The sequence below is a fragment of the Corvus brachyrhynchos genome, unplaced genomic scaffold (genome assembly GCF_000691975.1).
Source record: "Corvus brachyrhynchos isolate BGI_N302 unplaced genomic scaffold, ASM69197v1 scaffold245, whole genome shotgun sequence".
Classification (NCBI taxonomy): Eukaryota; Metazoa; Chordata; class Aves; order Passeriformes; family Corvidae; genus Corvus; species Corvus brachyrhynchos.
Window position 1 is genome coordinate 1,326,208 of NW_008238988.1, and position 19,417 is coordinate 1,345,624.

Consider the following 19,417-nt stretch of genomic DNA (forward strand, 5'->3'; position numbering starts at 1 on the left):
CTGCTGAGTTTTTCTCCATTAATTTTTTGTGGAATACATAACTGATGAGACTGCTCTTCCTTTTTATTTTTTCATTAGTAAGCAATGAGCTTTCTGCCAATTGGAGCAAAGGTGTAATCACAGTTGTAATGAACCAGAGTAACACTTCTTGACTTCAGTTTGGCCAGGGTGCCACTTCAAGATGAAGTTTGTGACCTCAGCACAGCTGGGGATAAATATTGCTGGAAATCTAATTTCAGTTTATCATCTTCAACAGAGAAGCAGCTTAACTAATGAGTAGCTTGGAAGAGGTAGAGAGGGTAGCAGTTGATGAGGAAGGGCATTGTTTGGTAACCACAGAGGAAATGTTTTAATGATATTTAATGCCCAAACTGTTACGTCTGGTTAATGTTTGTAACAGTCCAAATTGAGAAGGCTTTGCAAAGTGACTCAAAGCCCAGCAGAGCTATACCTTTGGTTATGTTACTTGCATGACATAACCGTGTCTGTATAGTTTCTAATTTTCCCAGACTTGTTCTTGAGAACTTAATAGAGAACTTTTAATTTGTTATGGGTCAAATATTTATTTTTAAAAGCAATATGCTGTTGTAGACTGATAGTGATATTGCAGAGGGTCTAAGTAATTTCTAGAGAAATTCAGGTGCCAACTCCCAGTGGTCATCAGATATATTTGTCTGTCCAGGAGCAGACAGCGTTTCTGAAGAACAAAAACGCCTATAATGGATTTGCACACAAGCAGGTAGATAATATTCTGCCTTAAAAATCCTGCATTATTTTATTTAGTGTTTTTGAAGAGGTTAGAGGTAAAGATCTTCTGAAAAAAAGTCTATGTACCTTGTGCTAGTGTGAGGTTATGATAAAAGTTGTTCTTTAGACAATTATAAGTATTCTGAAATTAGGTCTTTGGTGTCTAGAACCATGTTAGGGAGATAAAATGCCTACCCCATTTAGGGTTCAAGAAGCATAATAAAAAGTTTCTGTTCAAAAGAGAAAAGTGGCCTAATATTCTGTCAGTCAATTTTACAAGTTTTAGCAAAAATACCTGGTTTAGGTATAACAGAGCAATAGACTCTAAAGGTGGGTAATTACTAGTAGATGAGTTTCTCATTTACACTGCTTTGAGCTGAGCTGTTCTGTGATGGACAAGATCCTATTTCTAAAGGAATAGCTGTTATTTTTGCATAGACATATGTAATGATAATACATAATAACATAAAATACCCAGCATAACACATATTAACTTGACAGGTTACAGACGAGTATTATATAAATGTCATGTTTTTGCCTTCTATTGCTGAGTTGTTCCAGATCCTGAATAATCTGAAGATTAAAAAGTTGCTGTAGAAGTGGTATAGAATGACAATGTGTTTCTGTGCACCTAGGAATGTGAGCAAGCTCTACGGTAATTACAAAAGCAAAATAAAGTAGATTTATATATTTATTTCCTGTCATTTAGACATATGTACTGGGCTTGGCAATGTGAAAAAGGGTGTTCCCTTAACTACCGGCTTGGCTGATTGGAGTTATTGTCACAAGGTGTTGAATAACAGAGTGTGAGCCGCACAAATGACTGTGTCTCAGGACGGCTGGTGGAGCCTGAGTGCTGGAACGCCTTTTGCAAGGAGTGTACGTGGAAGGAGGGGCTGGTGTTGTAACCGCCCTTCTTGACAAGGAAACCACATGGATTGTTTGTGGATGCAGAGTCCTCACGTAGCATCTTCTGAGTAATGCTTTTGAGTTTCTTAGCTGGCAAGGAGCTGTTATCCCAGTGTGCAGATCAGGATTACCTTCAGGTTTTCCTGTGTTTTCCCGTGGCTGGGATGTAGCAGGAATTATGGTCTTGTGCTCAGGAAACACAGTGGCTGGTTCCCTGAGGGACTTGCTGCTGCAGATGGAGCATCCCCTGCAACCCCAGCTTGCTTTTGGCATAACATTAAATCCAACTTGAGGTGTTGGTTCTCATCTTGGACATCTCAGTGGGCTGAAACTAGTATTTAAAAAACTAAATTAATAATGAAAGCCAAACCCCATAATTTAGTTGTTGTGCCATGCTGGAGCTCATGCAGGAAAGAGGAGAGAGGAATAAGAATGTATAAGAAGTTGAGCTTTCAGTGTGTCCATTTGGGGACTTTCAAATGAATTCCCAGCTTATTTCTGCATCTTCTGTCATAACTTTGGGGTATGTTTACTAAATACTGGGTTTTTTTTCTTACACAAACATAGTATCTTAAACATGTGCAGTTCCATAAAGTCCTTACTTCATTACACATGTTGTCCCCTCTGTGGAGGGAGTGAGAGAGCAAACAGTTGGATTGTGTAGCACGTTACTGGAAAATGTTGGGAGACTATTGTGGTAAATTAGCATAAAGTATAATGTGTTGCTGACTGAATTCATACTGCCAGATGAGAAGGGAATGGAAGTTGTGTTTTCAGGGTTCAATTAAACTCTTCTCAATGTATAAACAGGGCTATAGAAATGTATATTTTATATGTATGTATATTATTTAAGCTAATAAATGTGAATATTTTAAAGTATAAACCTGATCTCTTAGACAGTGGGTTATATATGTAGAACAGCTCTCACATAATTATTTGTTTCACTTGAGAATGAAGTATTCCTGTGACTTCTGGGATAAATTAGTGGGTCAGTATCAAGCAAAGTAGCAATTCTGGCACTTGCTCTGAGCCTGCTTGGATAAGAGTTATGTTTTGGGTTTCCTGTGCTCTTGGTTCAAGCTTTTTTGCAAGTGTCTGAGAATTTCTATATAAATTTCACAGAGCAGCTCTGTAGTTGGAGCAAAATGAATATTGCATATTTTATTTGGACAGATGGCAGTTTCAGAGCTCTTACTAAGCAAGATACAATTTCTGCATTCTTACAGGAAGCGTGTACAGATATATAATTTTATCATTATTTCATTATGTACTTAATGCATTGAAGAAATGAATTGCAATGCAAATCCTGGACTGCCTTGTGACTGCATTTAAAGTGGAAGGTAACAGTAAGATTGCTGTGGCGTGTTTGTGTTCTTATGTTTAATGATCATTACAGAGCACAGGCCTCTCATGTCATGCAAAAAAAAATTGTGATCTGGTAAGAATCTTATCAAAAGAAAGACAATAATCCTCTTAAGGATTCTTCTGTCTTAGGTCAGGAGGACATCATGGGGTTTTTTGCAAAGGTGTTTCTTAGTGTCCTGGAAGTTGTAAACACTTTTAGATTTTTCTGCCATCCAAGGAACCTGGAAACAATGTACTGTTCAATATAAATGGTTGGTCTTGCCTAATATCGCCATCAATTTACAATGCAAAAAATAAATTAAATTGTACACGTTGTAGCAAGATAAAGCTGAGGCTGCAATGTAATCCATCATTCTTTCTAAAATTAACAGAAAACAAGTATGATATAAAAGAGATTTGAGCATAGCATGACCAAGTTGAAATAAGGAGCTGAGACTTGGTGTCTATTGATGTTTTGAGTTCCAGTGCTCTCCTAAGAATTTGTGAATGGAAGGAGGATGGCGGGGTCCTAGAGAACAGCCAGGCAATTACAAATACACTACCAAGCACCCTGAAGAACTGTTAGAGATTTTAAAGGAAAGGAAGACAGCAGTAGGGTGATCTCCATGGAGCATTAAGCTACCATTGTGCAGCTTTGCTCTGTATTGGGTGTTTGAGAAATCCCTTGGAGAACAAGGTGGCTTTGTTTATATGGTGTTCTTGCCTCTGGTCTTTGGGATGTGATTTAGAGTACAGGAGCTGAGCACATAGGTAAGTTCAGCTTGCTTTCCATTTGCTCTACCTGTAGCTGCTTTTGCTATTCAAATGCCTACAGAAAAACCTGACTAATTCTGGTGTGCAACTCCTCCTGGTAAGGGCTAAAAGGAGCTGGTGGAGGGCTCTGCACTGGAGGCATTACCAGCTAGAACTGAGCAAAGTTGTAAGGAGTAACACTTAGTGACTAATCCTGGGGTCTCATGAAACCCAGCTGCAAGGATTTTTAATGTAAAGTCAGTCTTGTGTTTGTAACGGAGCATGACGCTAAAATTTGGGAGATCTTTTAAGTTTGTGGATATTTTGATTCTTACACTGAGAATGTTCTAACAGCTCTGGGAGTTGCGAAGCATGAGCTGATTGTACTGTGTTTTTAGTGTTGTCTCCCAGGTTTGTTTGGTTTTTTTTTTTAATACAACTGGGTAAATTAACAGGTTTATGTCAGAAAAGAACCAGAAACAATAAACTGTCCAACAAACAAACAAAAAACCAAAGTGGAGAGGTGCTTATGGTTATGTAAATGTACAAATTAGAAAACAAAGAATGGGGATTTTTTTTTTTGTCTTTTTCTTTCTTTTTATAAAGAACATTTACAATCCATTGCTTTTTTTTTTCCTTCTTGGAGAAGACTTGAAAAGTAACAATTAAGTGTTTCATATGTAATGCTAGATGGTGTTAGGCAGAAAGTATGTGGCAAAAGTATCCTGATAACTTCTTCACAGGTCAGTGTTTTCAAGTGGCCAGACAGAAAGCTCTCTTTAGTGACTGCTCAGCAAACTCAGTGACTTCAGCTCTCTGAGTGAAGGGTAGCTTGTACTTTGAAAGTGCCATTCAGTAAAAACCTACTTAAAACAACTGGCATGAGCTTTCTGAACCAGCATAAAAGAAACTTGAGTCACTCCAAGAAATTGGCCACAGTAACTCTGTGTTTCAGCAAAGTATGTTTGTCTTATTTTGGGACTTTTTGCCATGTGTTTAATTTAGGGAATTGAAATAGTACTTATATGTATTTTTGCCAGCTTTCTTGCTTCCCTGAAAAAAAAGAGAAATCACCAATAATTGTTTCTGAAATATTAGTAAAAATTGGGTGGAGGGAGCGAAAGTAACCTACAAAACCTTTGATTAGCCTGGGGCTAAAATATAAGTGTTAATTTGATGTCTAGGCAAACTCACCGTAAGTAATGTAATTGGATACGTTAACATGTCAGTGTCAAGAACCTCCAGATATGTGGCTGCTTAATCAAATCTAGCCCCTAACCTCTAACTCTTTCGTTCTTGTTTTGCTTAAACACTTTGAGCTACTACTTTTTTTCCTTTTAAAATATTCTGCTATTTTCATTGTGTTCATATTCTCCAAACAGTTTTTTCTCTGTCTTCCAAGCCTCGTGCTCTACCTCATCCTCTCTCTTTTGGTCTTTTAATAATTTTTTACATTGTTTCCCTGTCTCCTTTAGTTTCCCACTGTGTACCCTTCTCATAATATTCACAGCTACTTTGCTGTTCCTCTGTATCTAGTGAAATGTTTTGTTACATTTATCTACCTGCTCTTTTTCCATCAATTTTGCTCTAAAATCTTGTCATTTGAATCCTTTTCCTTACCTTCTTTTTTACCTCCTTTAACCTGGATCGTTTTTAGCTTGAATGTGCTTGCAGGTAGAATGGGTAAACTTTGACTGTCTTGGGGTTATTTCATTAAACTCATCCCATTTCTTGAAGAACTAATGTGGAAGTGTTTAAAATTTTGTCAATTTTACCTAAGCAAGAAGGTATTGCTGGTTGATTATGAAGAGACACTGTTCTGCTGAGTGGGGATTATCAGTCCAAGCATAAGGGATGCTATATAGGCCAAATATGTCATGAGTCTGTCTTTTTGTGGGACAGCAAGCAGTGTACTAAAATACCCTGGCAATTGTCTTCCATTAATTGCTCGGGAATTCTCACTATCCTCCATGTATTTCCTTGATTACATATTATCCAAGACGTTTGATGTAACTGTTTCATAACAGATTCCTCGTGTAGGTCAGTGAGTAGTGAGAGTGCCCAAACTTATAAAACCTAGGGCGCCCTGGAAGCTCTCCCCTCAGTTGAGGGTGCACATCATCAATGCCAGTTTGCACTAATATAGAGCCTTTTCAGTGAGTATTCATGTAATAATGTTTTGTTATGGCTCATAAATAGCTTTGACAACCAGACTTGTGGTCTTGGTTCCCTTCCAAGTTGAAAGATGTTCACAGCACAGACGTCACTGGGGAGAATGAGCAAGTGTTGGTCACAGATTAACAAAGCGTAGCCTAAAGGAGTCTCTTCCTTGAAACTTTGACTGCCGTGGCTCTGGATTGAGCTGTATGAAAATAAAGAGATTTAAATTATTGCGTGCACTATGCCTGCAGTGGAAGTAGGCAAAAGGTTCAAGTGAAACTTCATAAAGTGTAAAAGTATAGTTTTTAAAAATATGGTTTATTACATTCTTTTTATTGTCAATTTTTAGCCCTTCGTCCATTTATTATTCTATTCAGGGGCTGAAACTCGAGCTAATACTACTATATGAGTAAAAGCAGAATTTTGATTAATACAGCTACATTACAGATTTTGGCAGTTTATATGACTAAGAATACATCTATTGAGGAGTACTCCATGTTGTTTGTAATGCTGCCCCATCTGCACTCAAGGCACTCAAATGATATGGTAGAGGTACACTGCGTTTAGAATACCCACCCTAGTAAATGATGTTTGTTGAATGTCTGTGAGATGATTGGGGGGTGTTGTAAGCAGTGGAGGGATTTGCAGATCCGGGATCCCTGTGGAACTACCCAGGAGACTCCCACTTGGTGAGAATTTGCTCAGTTTGATTAGGGGCAAATTTATGGCCAGGGAAATAATTCTCAGTTTTGTGACAGATTATTTGAAGAGACACTGATTATCAGGAAATTGGTGGATTATGTCCTGTGTTGCACTTGTAATCATGCAGTTTGAATGTGCTGGAAATAGTATGTTAATGTTGTGCTTTTTCTTTCTGCGTGTGTTCACTCAGGAGAGTCAGCTTGAGTTTGTCCCACTGTATTTATTGCTGTGTGAATAATTGTACTAGTTAGGTTTCACATATTTGGAACACAGTGCGTAACTGCTGCCCTGCCTGTATAATTATTAAGTCTAGAGAATGGGTTGGGGAAACAGCTTTGAGAAAAGCGCCTCTTATAAATGAATGATTACTGACTTGGCAAAGCATTCATAATATTGACAGCCAGTTAGGAAAATTAAATCAATGCAATCAGGATAGTGATTATTTTTCTTGGGAAGTGTATGTGTAAGAAAGAGAGCAAACATTTGTACTTCTTGGAATGTTAACACCAGTATTCTACTGTGAAAAGTGAACTGTAGAAACATGGTTGTTCTGTATTTCAGGACTATAAGTTAGGGAAAGGTTTGAGCTGGGTGTTGCTAGACCTTCTCTTGAAGTGAACTTCTCAAAGAAAACCAAAAAGCTTTCAATTTCAAATTTGCAAGTTTTATTGGAATAAAAGGTAACTTCTTCCAAAATAAAATCGTCATAGTGATTTGTGAGAGTTAGATGTAAGAGGTTTATGCACCACTGCCCGCTTTGTGCAGGTGTGTCCTTGATGCAGTACTTGGTTATATTCAATGTTATTTGGTGACTGGCAGCAAAGCATGAGCAGTTTGGGGTTTGGGAGCTTTTTATATCACAGGGAGATCTTACTTAAATAGAAAAAGAATTGTCCTAGGTTTACTTAGAAACTGGAAGATATGAAAACTAAAGAAGAATTGAGGAATTATTTTGCCCTTAAGTCTAAAGGGAAAGTTGAAATTTTGCGGTTTAGCTGAAAGAGGAAACAATCTCAGAGGTGGAGTGAATGCAGAGTTCTCAGATGTTGGGACATTATAAGGACGTTCTTAAAATTAATGTGAGTGAAAATGTTATTAGTCTCTCGTCCCCATTTCAGATTTACATTGGTTTTAGTATGTGTTTTTATTTTTCATGTTTAGTGTGGTGTTCGCTTTTACTGTCATACAAGAAGATGATGCTAATTCTCCATGCAAATGTCGTCTTCAAGCTAATGAATACCAGTGATGTATATACTGGAAGCAGTAGTTATTCTGAGAGCATTTTGATTTTAATGATTCATAAACGTTCTGATAGTGCCTGTGTGGGTGAAGGGTAGCATGTGCGAGCATACTCTAGTTCTGCTTAATACTTCATATGTTATTACATCTTTTGTCTTGTTTTATTCTGATTTTGGGCCCTATACTGCCCTGTATCAGCAATCCCTTGGCTTTCCTCACAGTTGCCATGCTGCTTTAAGCAGCTCAATCCCTCCCTTCATCTTCACTTCTTCACTTCCAGCGTTGTATCCTTCATTGTGAAAGGACAGGCAGGAGTGGATCAGGGAACTGATCCACGTGCTCCCCCTTCCTGGTTGTTCACTTGCCAGGGAGAGGAGAGCCATAGCTCACTTCTCTGGATGCAGTTTCTCTGGTGCATGGTTTGTTTCTTATAATCGAAAATGACTTACTTGTAAATTACTTTAGTTGAAACATTAATGTAGTATAAAGATTAATATGTTTTTATCGATGTTAGAGACTTGAAATAAAAGTGTGCTATCAGATTTTATGTCTTTAGTTGATAAAAGGATGCAGAGTCAGAGACTGATGAGAAGGGATGGGCTGGTTGGATTAGGATTATTTTGGGAAAAGGCTATTAAGAGAGAAACAGAATTGCTTTAGCCATTTAGGAATTAGTATTTCAGTTCTTGCAGTAACAATTGTTGGTCCATGTCTAATAAAAATTATAGTACTTTCTGTCAGTTTTTCTGATAACTTTATAAAAACTTGACTTCAAGGCTCTGATTCTGTCTTGATTGTGAGCATTCAGATGTAGTAGTGCTTGCTTTCACTAAGCCGATTTCTTTTGAATCTGTGAATACTCACTGTATTTCAAAAGCTCTGTACAGTTTTGAATGGCTAAAGAGAAAACTGACAAGCCTGAAAATTAAATTGTAGCAAAGACCTGAAAATGAGGAGAGTTCTCACAGTCATCTAGACAGTAACTTACTGTGCTTTAAATTTTGGTTTTAATAAATGTATACTCCTCTGTGCATTTGACAGAAAGCATGCATGCCACTTAATAGTGTCACTTTGATTTTATTTTATGGTTATTAAAGTATTAGGTGTATTTACACAGATTTATTAGAGCGGTTGCTAAATTTTCAGTTCTTTTATGTGAAAGTAGATACAATGGTAATACTGTAGGTTATTAAATTTTGGGACCTAAATGTTTGGCTGTGTGTTAGCACAGGAGTAAAATTCATTGAAAGCTCTTGAGTATCTGCTGAGAAGAAAAGGGTTTGCTGTCTTTCATCAGCCGGCTGTGAAAATCTGTAAGGGACTGTGTGTTTCATTCCAAGTTGTTGCATTAAGGAGTTCAGGAGTTCTGCTGTGGGGTCTGTAGGTCTGTGCCCCAAATACCAGAAAAAGAACCTCCCCACCCCAAAATTTCAAACTGGCTAATGCCATGGTCTGTGTGGGAAGGCTGGGAACGTGGAATACTGATTTTGTTTATTTATACTGCCCTTTTCTTATCTTAGGACCCCCTAATTTTTCAAGTATATTTACTCTCATACACTTTTCCTGTTTCCAAGTACAGAAAACTTCAGGTATTATGTGTTACCCTATTCCCAAGGCACCCCAAATTCCCAGGAACATTGAGAAAAATTACTGAGCGGAACTTCTTACGAGCTGTGTTCCCTAGTGTGAGTGGCAACTTGCTCAATAAAGAAAAGCAGATATGACCTGAACAATTAGATTATGGGGTTTTATTCTGTGGGGCTTTAAGGTTCTTTTGTTGTTTGTTTGTAGGTTTTTTGGTTGGCTGTGGTTTGTGTTTTCTTAGCTTGCCCCTATGGTTCGTATGGCCTGTTGATGTAGTCAGACTGGCATGAATTTCACGTAGTGTTTTAGAGTGGTTTTTCTTGAGAAGAACTTAATTATATTTTTTGTTTTGTTCCCACACCTCCAGATATTTAACTGGAGAAAAGAAAACAAACTTTTATGACTTATTTTAATGCTTTAGTAATTTTAAAATTTTTATTTAATACAAACCCTGCTTAAAATTAGTGTAATCTTGGGTCATATATGTGAGTCTGGTTTTAACTTGTGCTGAATTGTATCTTAATGGATTCCCACTTGATTTCAGCCTGTTTTTCTTTGACTGTAATGTCCTTGTTGGTCAAAGCAAACATGTAAAAGTCATGTAGAACAGTGCAACCAAAACCCCGTTATAGTCATGTAACAACATAGGTTGTATTGATACCTTTTAAATATTTTCAAGGTCTGTGGTGAATTATAGGTAGTATAAGGAGGAGTGGAAGTTTTAAAAATAATACTTTTGAAAAGTAACCAATTGCACTTTTTATTTTTGTTTTCTTTTTCTCAGCCTGTATATAAGGCTGTCTTTGGAAGAAATTTTTCATCATTTGACTGTTGCCTGCTTGTTAATAACAGTGAATTCTGAAGTCCATTCTCATTCTCTCTATGATTTGAAGGCAGGTAGTCAAGAAAGCAGTCACAGAACTCTGCTTCCCCAGGCCCTTTATGTCCTGTAGGGCTGTAACCTTAGAAAGGTCGTGTATAGAAATGATCTTTTTTGTAATGGGTGAAGGCTAATGAGTCTCTGTCTCCTTGGCTCATCTTAGGTTTCAGCTCTGCCTGCTCTGAGGTGTTTGAACGTGTGAGAGAGACCTGGCCAGTGGAATGGTTTTAGGGTGCCTGGTTTTGGGACTGTCAGTATTCCAGAGGTGTTTGGGGAGGATTCTTCTCCCGTGTAGATTCCTTTTTGAATTCTGTCACTACTTTAGTGCTGTAAACAGAAACAGGTTCAATAAATGGCTGCATCTTTATTTGTACTGCAATCCATGTTTATTCTTTTTAGTGTTTAAGCACTGGTTTTAATTAAATTGAAGCACTGTGTTTAAGCAAAACAGATTCATGGTACTTAAGCCTTAAAACTACGTAAACTACCACACAATTACTAACAGCTTCCAGCATTTGCCAAGTATTCCTTACTAGGACTTATTCTTGTGTCAGTAATAAGAAGTTCCATCTTAAATTGGCCTTTTAGAAGTCCAGGTTTTAAGAAATAAACATAAATTCTTTACTATTAAAGTTTTTTTAAGGGAGATCAGGAAGGTTAACCAATGGATTTTGGTGCTGAGGCAGGCATTGGTGCATTAAATAAAACAAGGTAGCTCAAAGGAGGTGAAGTGCTCACTAGTCTGAGGGCAGACTTTCAGAATAAAAATGTGGATTTCATTTCTGCAACTTTCACTATTGATATCCTATTGTGTACATGAATATTGGATAAATGAAGCTGTCTGTGTGTTCTTTCGATGCATTTGGTAAAGTAACCAACAACTAAGAAGTTGAAATTCCTTTTATTATTATAGTAAGTCTTTTTGTTTGCTGAGAATTAAGCAAACAGAGCAAAAGTAGTGAGTTCTGCTTACTTTATTGGTCAAGCACATATTATTTTTTGTGAAAATGTTCCAGTTGATGCATGTTATGTGTTCATAGTGCAGCAAAAAAATCCTCACTGTATTTCAGTGAAATTGATTTTGCTGTGGGGAGTGTCAACATGGAGGTAATGATTGAAACTCAAAAGTTGCTTGTGGAATTGCGGTCTTGCTGTGTATTTCATATGTATGCATTAATGTATATTCATGCAGGGTTATAAATGACACAGTGTTTCTAGAAATATAAATTAATCAAGCTCAATGTGTTTGACAGTTTTTTCATCCTTCTTTGGAGTGTAAGTTAACAATGGTGAATACCAGCCTCCAGTCAAAGTAGTGGTTTATTGTAAAATTAAGTCTTGAATGCTGGTGTGTTTCCATTCTCTACTTCAGCCTGGACTTTCTTGGTGAACTTTATTTTCCTAATAGCAGGTGATGATTAAATTCCTTCTACAATACGTTCAAGATCTCAAACACACAATAGTAATACAGTTCCTATAAGTGGTTCATTTGTTAATCTGAGCTCTGTTCTACAAGATTTCTATGAATGCTGCTTTCCTTTGAAATTGATCTTCAAAAAGAAATCCTGTTTTGTGTAATAAGATGCCAGACTCACAAAGATTTCCTTTCTTGTTTCATAGACGTTCCATCTTCAGAGCAGCCTGAACTGTTCCTAAAGAAACTTCAACAGTGCTGTGTCATTTTTGACTTCATGGACACGCTTTCAGACCTTAAAATGAAAGAATACAAGCGCTCCACTCTTAATGAACTGGTGGACTACATTACAATAAGCAGAGGCTGTTTGACAGAGCAGACTTACCCTGAAGTAGTTAGAATGGTGAGTTCCTTCTTTCTCGTGGTATCTCTTTAAATACACTTGCAATTCCAGTTACACACTGTGGGCGAAATTGAACCCTGGAGTAGGTGGATTAAATTATGCCTTTGGCTTGTATTTGCTAATACACATTGCTTGGGGATAATTCTTTAAAGACAAAAAGATTAATTTTTATATTTTTTTAATTAAAGTCAAGTAGATTTTGGTTATTATAGTGTCACAAATGTATGAAAGGAAACCTGGATTGTTTCCCGATGGAGAAAGACAGCAGCCATAAAATCAGAGTCCCTCATGTTTCCTGCAATCTACCTTGCCTCTCCTCCCCAGTATAAATAATGGAATAATTTTTGCAAGTTTCTTATCTTTCTTTGAACTTTCTCCAAGCTCTTGGGTGTCTACTTTAGGTGGAGATAGCTTAAAGTATGCATGGGTAATATTTTAAAAATAATAAATGCTAAAGATGTATAGAATTGTTGTGAAAATTTCCTGGTTGGGTTATGTGGATTCGTAGCAGGTGCTGTTAGAGTGAGCAAGATTGCTCAACAATAAAGCCATACCTTGTATATATAAATGGTCAAATAATAGCATTTTCAATGTAAAAATGGAAACAGTACCAGATGCTGCACGGTGAGGAATGTTCATTGCAACTGGCAAAATCAATCACTGCTATAAAATGTTTGTTCTGGACTACTGTACAGAACCCTTAAACCTGTTCTCTAAATGAGAAAACAATTAATTAAATATAGATTTGGGGATGTCAGTTTCCTAATGATACTGTGTGATTGTGGAATCCATGGCCTATGTGCTGGAAGAAGAACATGAATAGCTTTTGCATTGCATTGTGTATGTTTCTCACTTCTTTTCTGACACACAGATACATGCTGTGTTGCTTGTCTGTAATACTTAAAAACAGCTGTAAATTGTGACAGCACCATCAAGCAGTTAATCATGAAGGAAAAAAACAGAATTAAGTGTGTATGAAAAAATCCTAATACGGCTTCTTTGTGTGTATGCACTGTCAGAAATCCTTCTCCCTCTCTCTATCCCCCTTCTGCACTGGACCAGTCTTGTGAATGAACTGCTTGCTGTGTTATTTCTTCAGTATGTGATTTCATGCACCATTCAAATACCAGCCTGAATACAGAATGGCTATTTTTTTTTTTTTTCCTCAATTTTTCTGCTGGTGCACCTGAATACAGAATGACTATTTTTTTTTTTTTCCTCAATTTTTCTGCTGGTGCTGCACTGTAGTTCTAAATGGTTTGCAAATGTTAGTTTAATCTAATGTGTACCCCTTGTGATGAGCAAAGTGTATCATACCCTTTGCATGGAAAGGATGTTGATGCACAGATAACTTCAATAAAATGGGGGGCTTCTTCTGTGTGTAGCAGATGCCTCCAAACTCACCCCTCAGAGAACTTGGTAATTTTTTTTAGCATTTTTGTTACTGAGGTTGTATTCTTGTGTCGACTTCGGTTATAGTTGTTTACTGCAGCAATATCTCGTGAATAAAAACTCTGCAATTTAGTCTTGCCTTTGCTTGGGCCCTAAGAAACAAGAAGAATTTGATTGGTAATTGCTTATGAAGTTCAATTTGAATCATAAATCAAAGTCTATGAAACAAGGTGATCTTGAACTATGGAAGACGTGCAAAACCCCTTTGGCATCATGTCCTGCTGTCCCCACAGTCACTTGTGTTGATTCACACAACAGTTTTTATCTTAAGGAAATTATGTATTGCCTAAAGAGTTTAAAAAGCATGGTTTAAAATAATTTCTCTAAATACAGTCTGTATCTATGATATGGAGGAGTTATTGGAAAGAAAGATACAGCTTGAATCTTTCCAGTGGATTTCATAGAGGTTTACTAATGGAGCTTAAGAAATTCCAGTTTCAGCTTAGCTCCTTTTTCATAGAAAACTGTTGTCTCATCTTTTCCTTTCATTGCATCATGCCCTTCTTTATTCTACTTTCTTCTACTTTCCATTTGTGTTGTTGAACCCAGGCTGTTTTCAGTGCCGGGGTACTGAAGCAGGGGAGGACTGTGAATACTCTCATGTCCTGTGTGTTTGGCTACCCAGTGCCCCCTGACTGTCCAAACCTGGATTTTTTTTATAAATAAAAAGATGCCCAAGTATTTAGGGAAGTGAACATGATTTTTTTTCCTAAAGAATTTCCGTAGAAAATAGTATTACTTAGATTTTGGATGAACTCCAGCCTGCAACAGCCACCTCAGCTTTGGGGAAGGTGTAAGCAGTTGAAAGCTGGAGTCTCCTAACTGTGCCTGTCACAGCCAGCGGCGTTCTTGGTGCATGTGCTGCTGGAAAAGCACTTTGGTGGTTGTATTCCATGGGAGCAGGATGCAGTGCTCTGCTATCGAATTTGTGTGAGTGAATCCATAGCAAATGCATGAATGATTCTGTCGATCGTCCCAACAAATGCTGTTGCAGTGTTTCTGCTAAACCACATCGCCAGGGCTTTTGAAGCTTGCAGGTGTTTTGTTTTTTGCACATAGGCTATCTAGAAAAAATGCTTTTTTTCCTCCTGGTCTTTGCCTATAAAAGCAAGACATCTTCACCACTTTGAGCACAGTTACAAAGGCCCTAGAGGGAAAGGTAGTTCCTCTAATATTACATAGAATAAGTTTTCAGCACATACTGCCTGGTGAAGAGATGGCATTAGTTACTTTGTGCTGAAGCACTGTTTTTGCTGTAACTTGTTCTTCACAGTAAGTGCAAGTTCTTTTTTGAAACAGTTTTGTGCCCATAATCATACACCGAGACAGACTTAAATGTGCACAGTTGACTTCATGAGCACAGCTACCGCCTTCATGTGCTCTTGGGGATTTCACCAAGGTCTCCAGCTGTGTTCACAAGGGAGCTGTCATGTTGACAGTCTCAGACCTGTCATAATAGTGAAGAAAACAGCAGTATCTGTGTCCTGACCGAATTAGCATCCCCACTGCCTGCCTGCCACAATTGTCATGGGAGTGTTTCCACTGAAAGACTGGGATCTTAAAACTGATCAAAACGGAGCCCGGGTGTTCTTTGTCCCTTTGAAAGGTGTCTTCCCTGTTATGTTTAGTGTTTATGAATCTAGGAGTTAATATTTCCTGCTTTTCCCTTTGGGCTACTGTGATTTGGAGGTGAAGGGGAAAAAAAGTTGTTCTTTTGTGAGTTTTAGCAGGAAACTTTTTCCAGGAGCAGGAAAAAAAAGGTGCACCAGTCTAAAACTGGTATTTTTAAAGTTACTAATAGAGAAGAATTAATACCTAAAGTGTTTTCTCATCTTAATCATCTAAAATGTTCAAAAAAGTAGCATCTGTGGAAGAGACTTTTTTTGGTTTAAGGTTTTATAATGTATGTGTATGTTAATGATCTCTGTTTGTGACCCAAAATACTGGGCTAGGAAAAGGTTGCCAGTAGAATTCTTCAGAAGAGCTGAGATTTTAAATTGCTTCTAAAATATAAGGGTTTGAAAAAGTCATTTGTGGTAGCCAGATAACTTACGGATGTTTTTTATGCCAACCATGTAAAATTTATGCCATTAAAAGCTTAATGCATGCTTGTAATATCACATGTTTTCATCTTCTTCTCTTGAGCATGTGATATGATGTTGTATATAGCTAAATGTGAAACCACTTGGCTGTTTGTCAACCTGCGTGCAAATCTGCTTCCTTAAACCACTCTCTGGCTTGATATAGTGTTTGGCATGTTATTTGTTATTTTAAAAAATAAAATAAAATGGAATTTCCTAATGACCACCAAAGCAAGTTGCAGAGGGCTCATCCCTGTCATCAATACCAGTTGATGGGAAGAGTGATTGGGATTTGCATTAATGGCCATGAGCTGAACAGATTTATTCAGGAGGGTATTGCTCAGCGTGCTTCCCCTGCAGTTTGATGTGTTGTTCAGAAGGGCAGATGACATTCTTTAGAATTAGGCAAGTGCTAGGAAAAATGGCCTTGCCAATTAAGCCACGCTCTGCTAAGAAGGAAATGCTAGTAATAGGACTTTATGAGCCAATTATTGGACACTTAATCTAAAATTTTTTCCTGTCTGAGCAAAATGTGGAGGCTTAAACTAATGATACTGATTTTGCTGGTAGATTAAGCAGTGGTAGTTGAATGAAATAAATGTTTGTTATTATCTGTGGTATCCTAAAGGGTGTGTGGGGTAGAGCTGTTTGTGTTTTATGGGTGTTAAGACATAGATTGAGGAACCTGATCTATTTCATTAAAAAAAAATGGATGAAAAAATTGACAAGCTGTAAACGGAGAAGTCTGGATGAATCTTTGTTGGTGAGCAACCTCTCAGCTCTCCTGCTTGCTTCTTTAGAAATTGTAAACCCAGGCCCTCACGTTTAGGTAACAGCAGTGTGTGTTTGCCAGCCCACAGGAGATGGGTAATGAAACTCTCTTCAGATACATCTTTTAGAATGGAATAGTGATACTGTGTTCTCTTTTCCAAGTGCTGAAATGCCTCTGGCTTCCCATTGTCATCTTTATCTTTTCTGTAATGGCAAATCAAGTAAAATAAGACTGTAATTTCTATATAGCCAACGTGAAACATCATAGGAGATGTCATGTGGCATAGAAGCTGTGTTGAGCAACACAGGGAAAAGAAACTTGGTTAGAGCAATACCCAAATAAGCTCAAAAAATGCATTTTAGAGGTCAGATTCTGGTTTGGGTTTGTTTGGTTTTTTTCCCCCCCCCCTCTCTAAAACTTTCTACTGACATAAATCTAGAGAGATTGCATTCCTTTTTACTGCAGGTTTGTCTCAACAGATGTGAAGGCAGAGTCTGTTCAGGAGTTTGTTTGTGACAGACCTGTTAAACATAAAGAATATCTTGCTAAGCCATGATTTTTTTAGCATGTTGAGGAACCTATTTTTAGGAAGCGTTCTAGCTGTTAGACTTCATAGGCATCATGGTTTTTATATTTTCTATAGCTTTAGCTGTGTCTTATGACTAAGTATGACATCTTTTGAGTTTCTGTATTAAAATGTTCTTGGATAGAGGTTTTTCTACAGGTCCACCTATATTCAGTCTTACCTTTTGATTTAACAAAAACCCTGTATGTATGTTTCTGTTGCTTCTTGTATTAGATTTCAAAATACAATACTGAATGTCATTTTGAGTTTAAGGGAAATAAATGAAATCATATACTCTCACAAGAATTGACAAATTGCATCCCTTTCTAATGCGAATTTTATATAAGTTCAGGAATTCTGTAAAATATTAGGAATTAATCTTGAACTTAACTTGAATCAGTGGAAGTGGAACAGATTGTTTTGAAGCCATCTGAAATGCTGAAAGGAAAATGCAGTGTCCTTTGACCACCCCCCCCCCAAATGTTTTTTGATTGAAAATTGTCATGTAGGTGCAGCCATAATGGAGCAAGCATGCTATTGTTAAAAAAATACGTAAAAATCCCATCATATTTTAAATTCTGTTCTTCTTTCTTTAATGTGAGGGTTATCAGTTCTGTAGAAGCAAGAAAAGAGTCTAACTTTGATTTCTTTTATGCATTATTTCCAAATACTTTTGTCAGATATTTTTGTTATTCACATTCTTTATACACCTAGCTTGTATTAAACGTACAATGCTTATTAAAAGAAGAGACTCTGATGATCTGTGCTCCTCTCAGAAAGTCAGTTGGAGGCAGCTCCTCTTGCAGCAGTTGTCCCTAATAATTTTTCTGGACAGTCTGTAATTACATTTACCCGTATCCATTATTCCTGCAGTTGGTTACATACGCCTTGCATCTGTCAGACCTTACCTGCATAACAGTTCAGTGATTAGGTCTAAAGCAAAGAAATAAACTGGAAAAACAGTTTCTTGTTCCAAGAAGCACTTGTGTAGACCACAGCTGTCTTTATTTATTTATTTATTTCCTGAAAGGACCTTTACATCCCCACACCCTGTTTTGGCTGTGTCAGCCTCTTAAGTACCTTTCAAGTATTTTGTCTACAGACAAGCACAGTGTCAATCTTCTTCTGAGGGATTGTCTTCCTGGGTTCTGAGTTGTATGTTTTGTTCTTCAGTGTGGAGTCCAAGACAGCATGAGTTTTGTAATGCTGTCTAGAGTTCAAGTTCATGCATTGGCAGGCTTTCACGTGATCTGGTGCCTGCTCTAGAGGTGAAGGGCTCTTTCTGCTGGTACTGTGCTTTAATTTGTCCAAGATCCTTGAGCTACTGCTATGATTTTTCAGACTGTATTATAGAATTGCCTGGGCACACATTAAATAAATAATTGTTCTATTGAATCATCTCAAAACTTAGTTACAGGGAAGCAGTGAATGGGGTTACTAGTAGGGTGCCCAGATATAGTTCAGGTCTAGGTGACCTAGAGTGGAATTGCAGAGCTCCAGTTTCCAGCAGTGAGAAGGTTGTACCCAGGGCTGCTGCCTGGGCTGGGGTCTGGGCTAACGCTTCTAATTCAGATCTTAAGTGTCATAATCCACCTTGATTCTTGTTATAGTGAACAAGGTTAGAACAAGGGGTAATTGCTTTAAACTGAAAGGGAAGGACAAAGGGTAATGGCTTGAAATTGGAAGAGGACAGGGACAGATTACATGTTAGGATGGAATTCTTGACTGTGAGGTTGGTGAGCCACTAGCACAGGTTGCTCAGAGGAGCTGTGGCTGCCCCATCCCTGGGAGTGTTCAAAGCCAGGTTGGATGGGGCTTGGAGTGACCAGGGGTAGTGGAAAGTGTTTCTGCCCGTGGCAGGGTGGGTTGGAATTAGATATCTATAGAGTCCCTTCCACCCCAAGCCATTCTGTGGTTCTGTGAGAAGTCTCAGGGTTTGTAAATTGGGTTTCTTTTGGGCAAAACATCTACTGCAGGAGTACAGCTACTGCTTTTTTCAGTGTAAGAGATGACTAGAAAGAAACTCCTCCCTCTAAACACACATGGTGCGGACACTGCACCTGAGCACCAGCTGTTTTGTCCTACAAACCCTCTCTTGTTGCAGTTCCTGCCAAGAGAAGCATTGCCCAAGGATCTCAGGTTTGTTGCTTCCTCATCTGTATGGGTGGAAGTTGCTACCACCACTGAAGTGGGTGCTAGTAATATAACAAGTTTAGGAGCCCTGATCCAGAGCTAATTCTTGCAGGTTGTTGATTGAATTTTTAGGAGACTTAAAAGTCAAGGGAAAATGAGAAGGATTGTTTTCCCCCCAGCCTGTGGTCTGGGTTGTTGACTGTGTTCACAATCCAATGTAGTTCATTTTGATGCAACCAAGTCAAAAGCAATGCTGCTGGGCAAAAGAAGGCACAGAAA

At 37.9% G+C, this 19,417-nt stretch overlaps 1 protein-coding gene across 4 annotated transcripts in view; it reads left to right on the forward strand.

The window, feature by feature from the left end:
• The window catches only part of PPP2R5E (protein phosphatase 2 regulatory subunit B'epsilon), a 71,417-nt gene that overhangs the window by 26,798 nt on the left and 25,202 nt on the right, over positions 1 to 19,417 (forward strand). For all 4 annotated transcript variants that reach the window (XM_008637272.2, XM_008637271.2, XM_017738825.1 and 1 more), the window contains exon 2: positions 11,939 to 12,135. In XM_008637272.2, the coding sequence (XP_008635494.1) occupies positions 11,939 to 12,135 (197 nt within the window). The remainder of the gene's footprint in view (positions 1 to 11,938; positions 12,136 to 19,417) is intronic.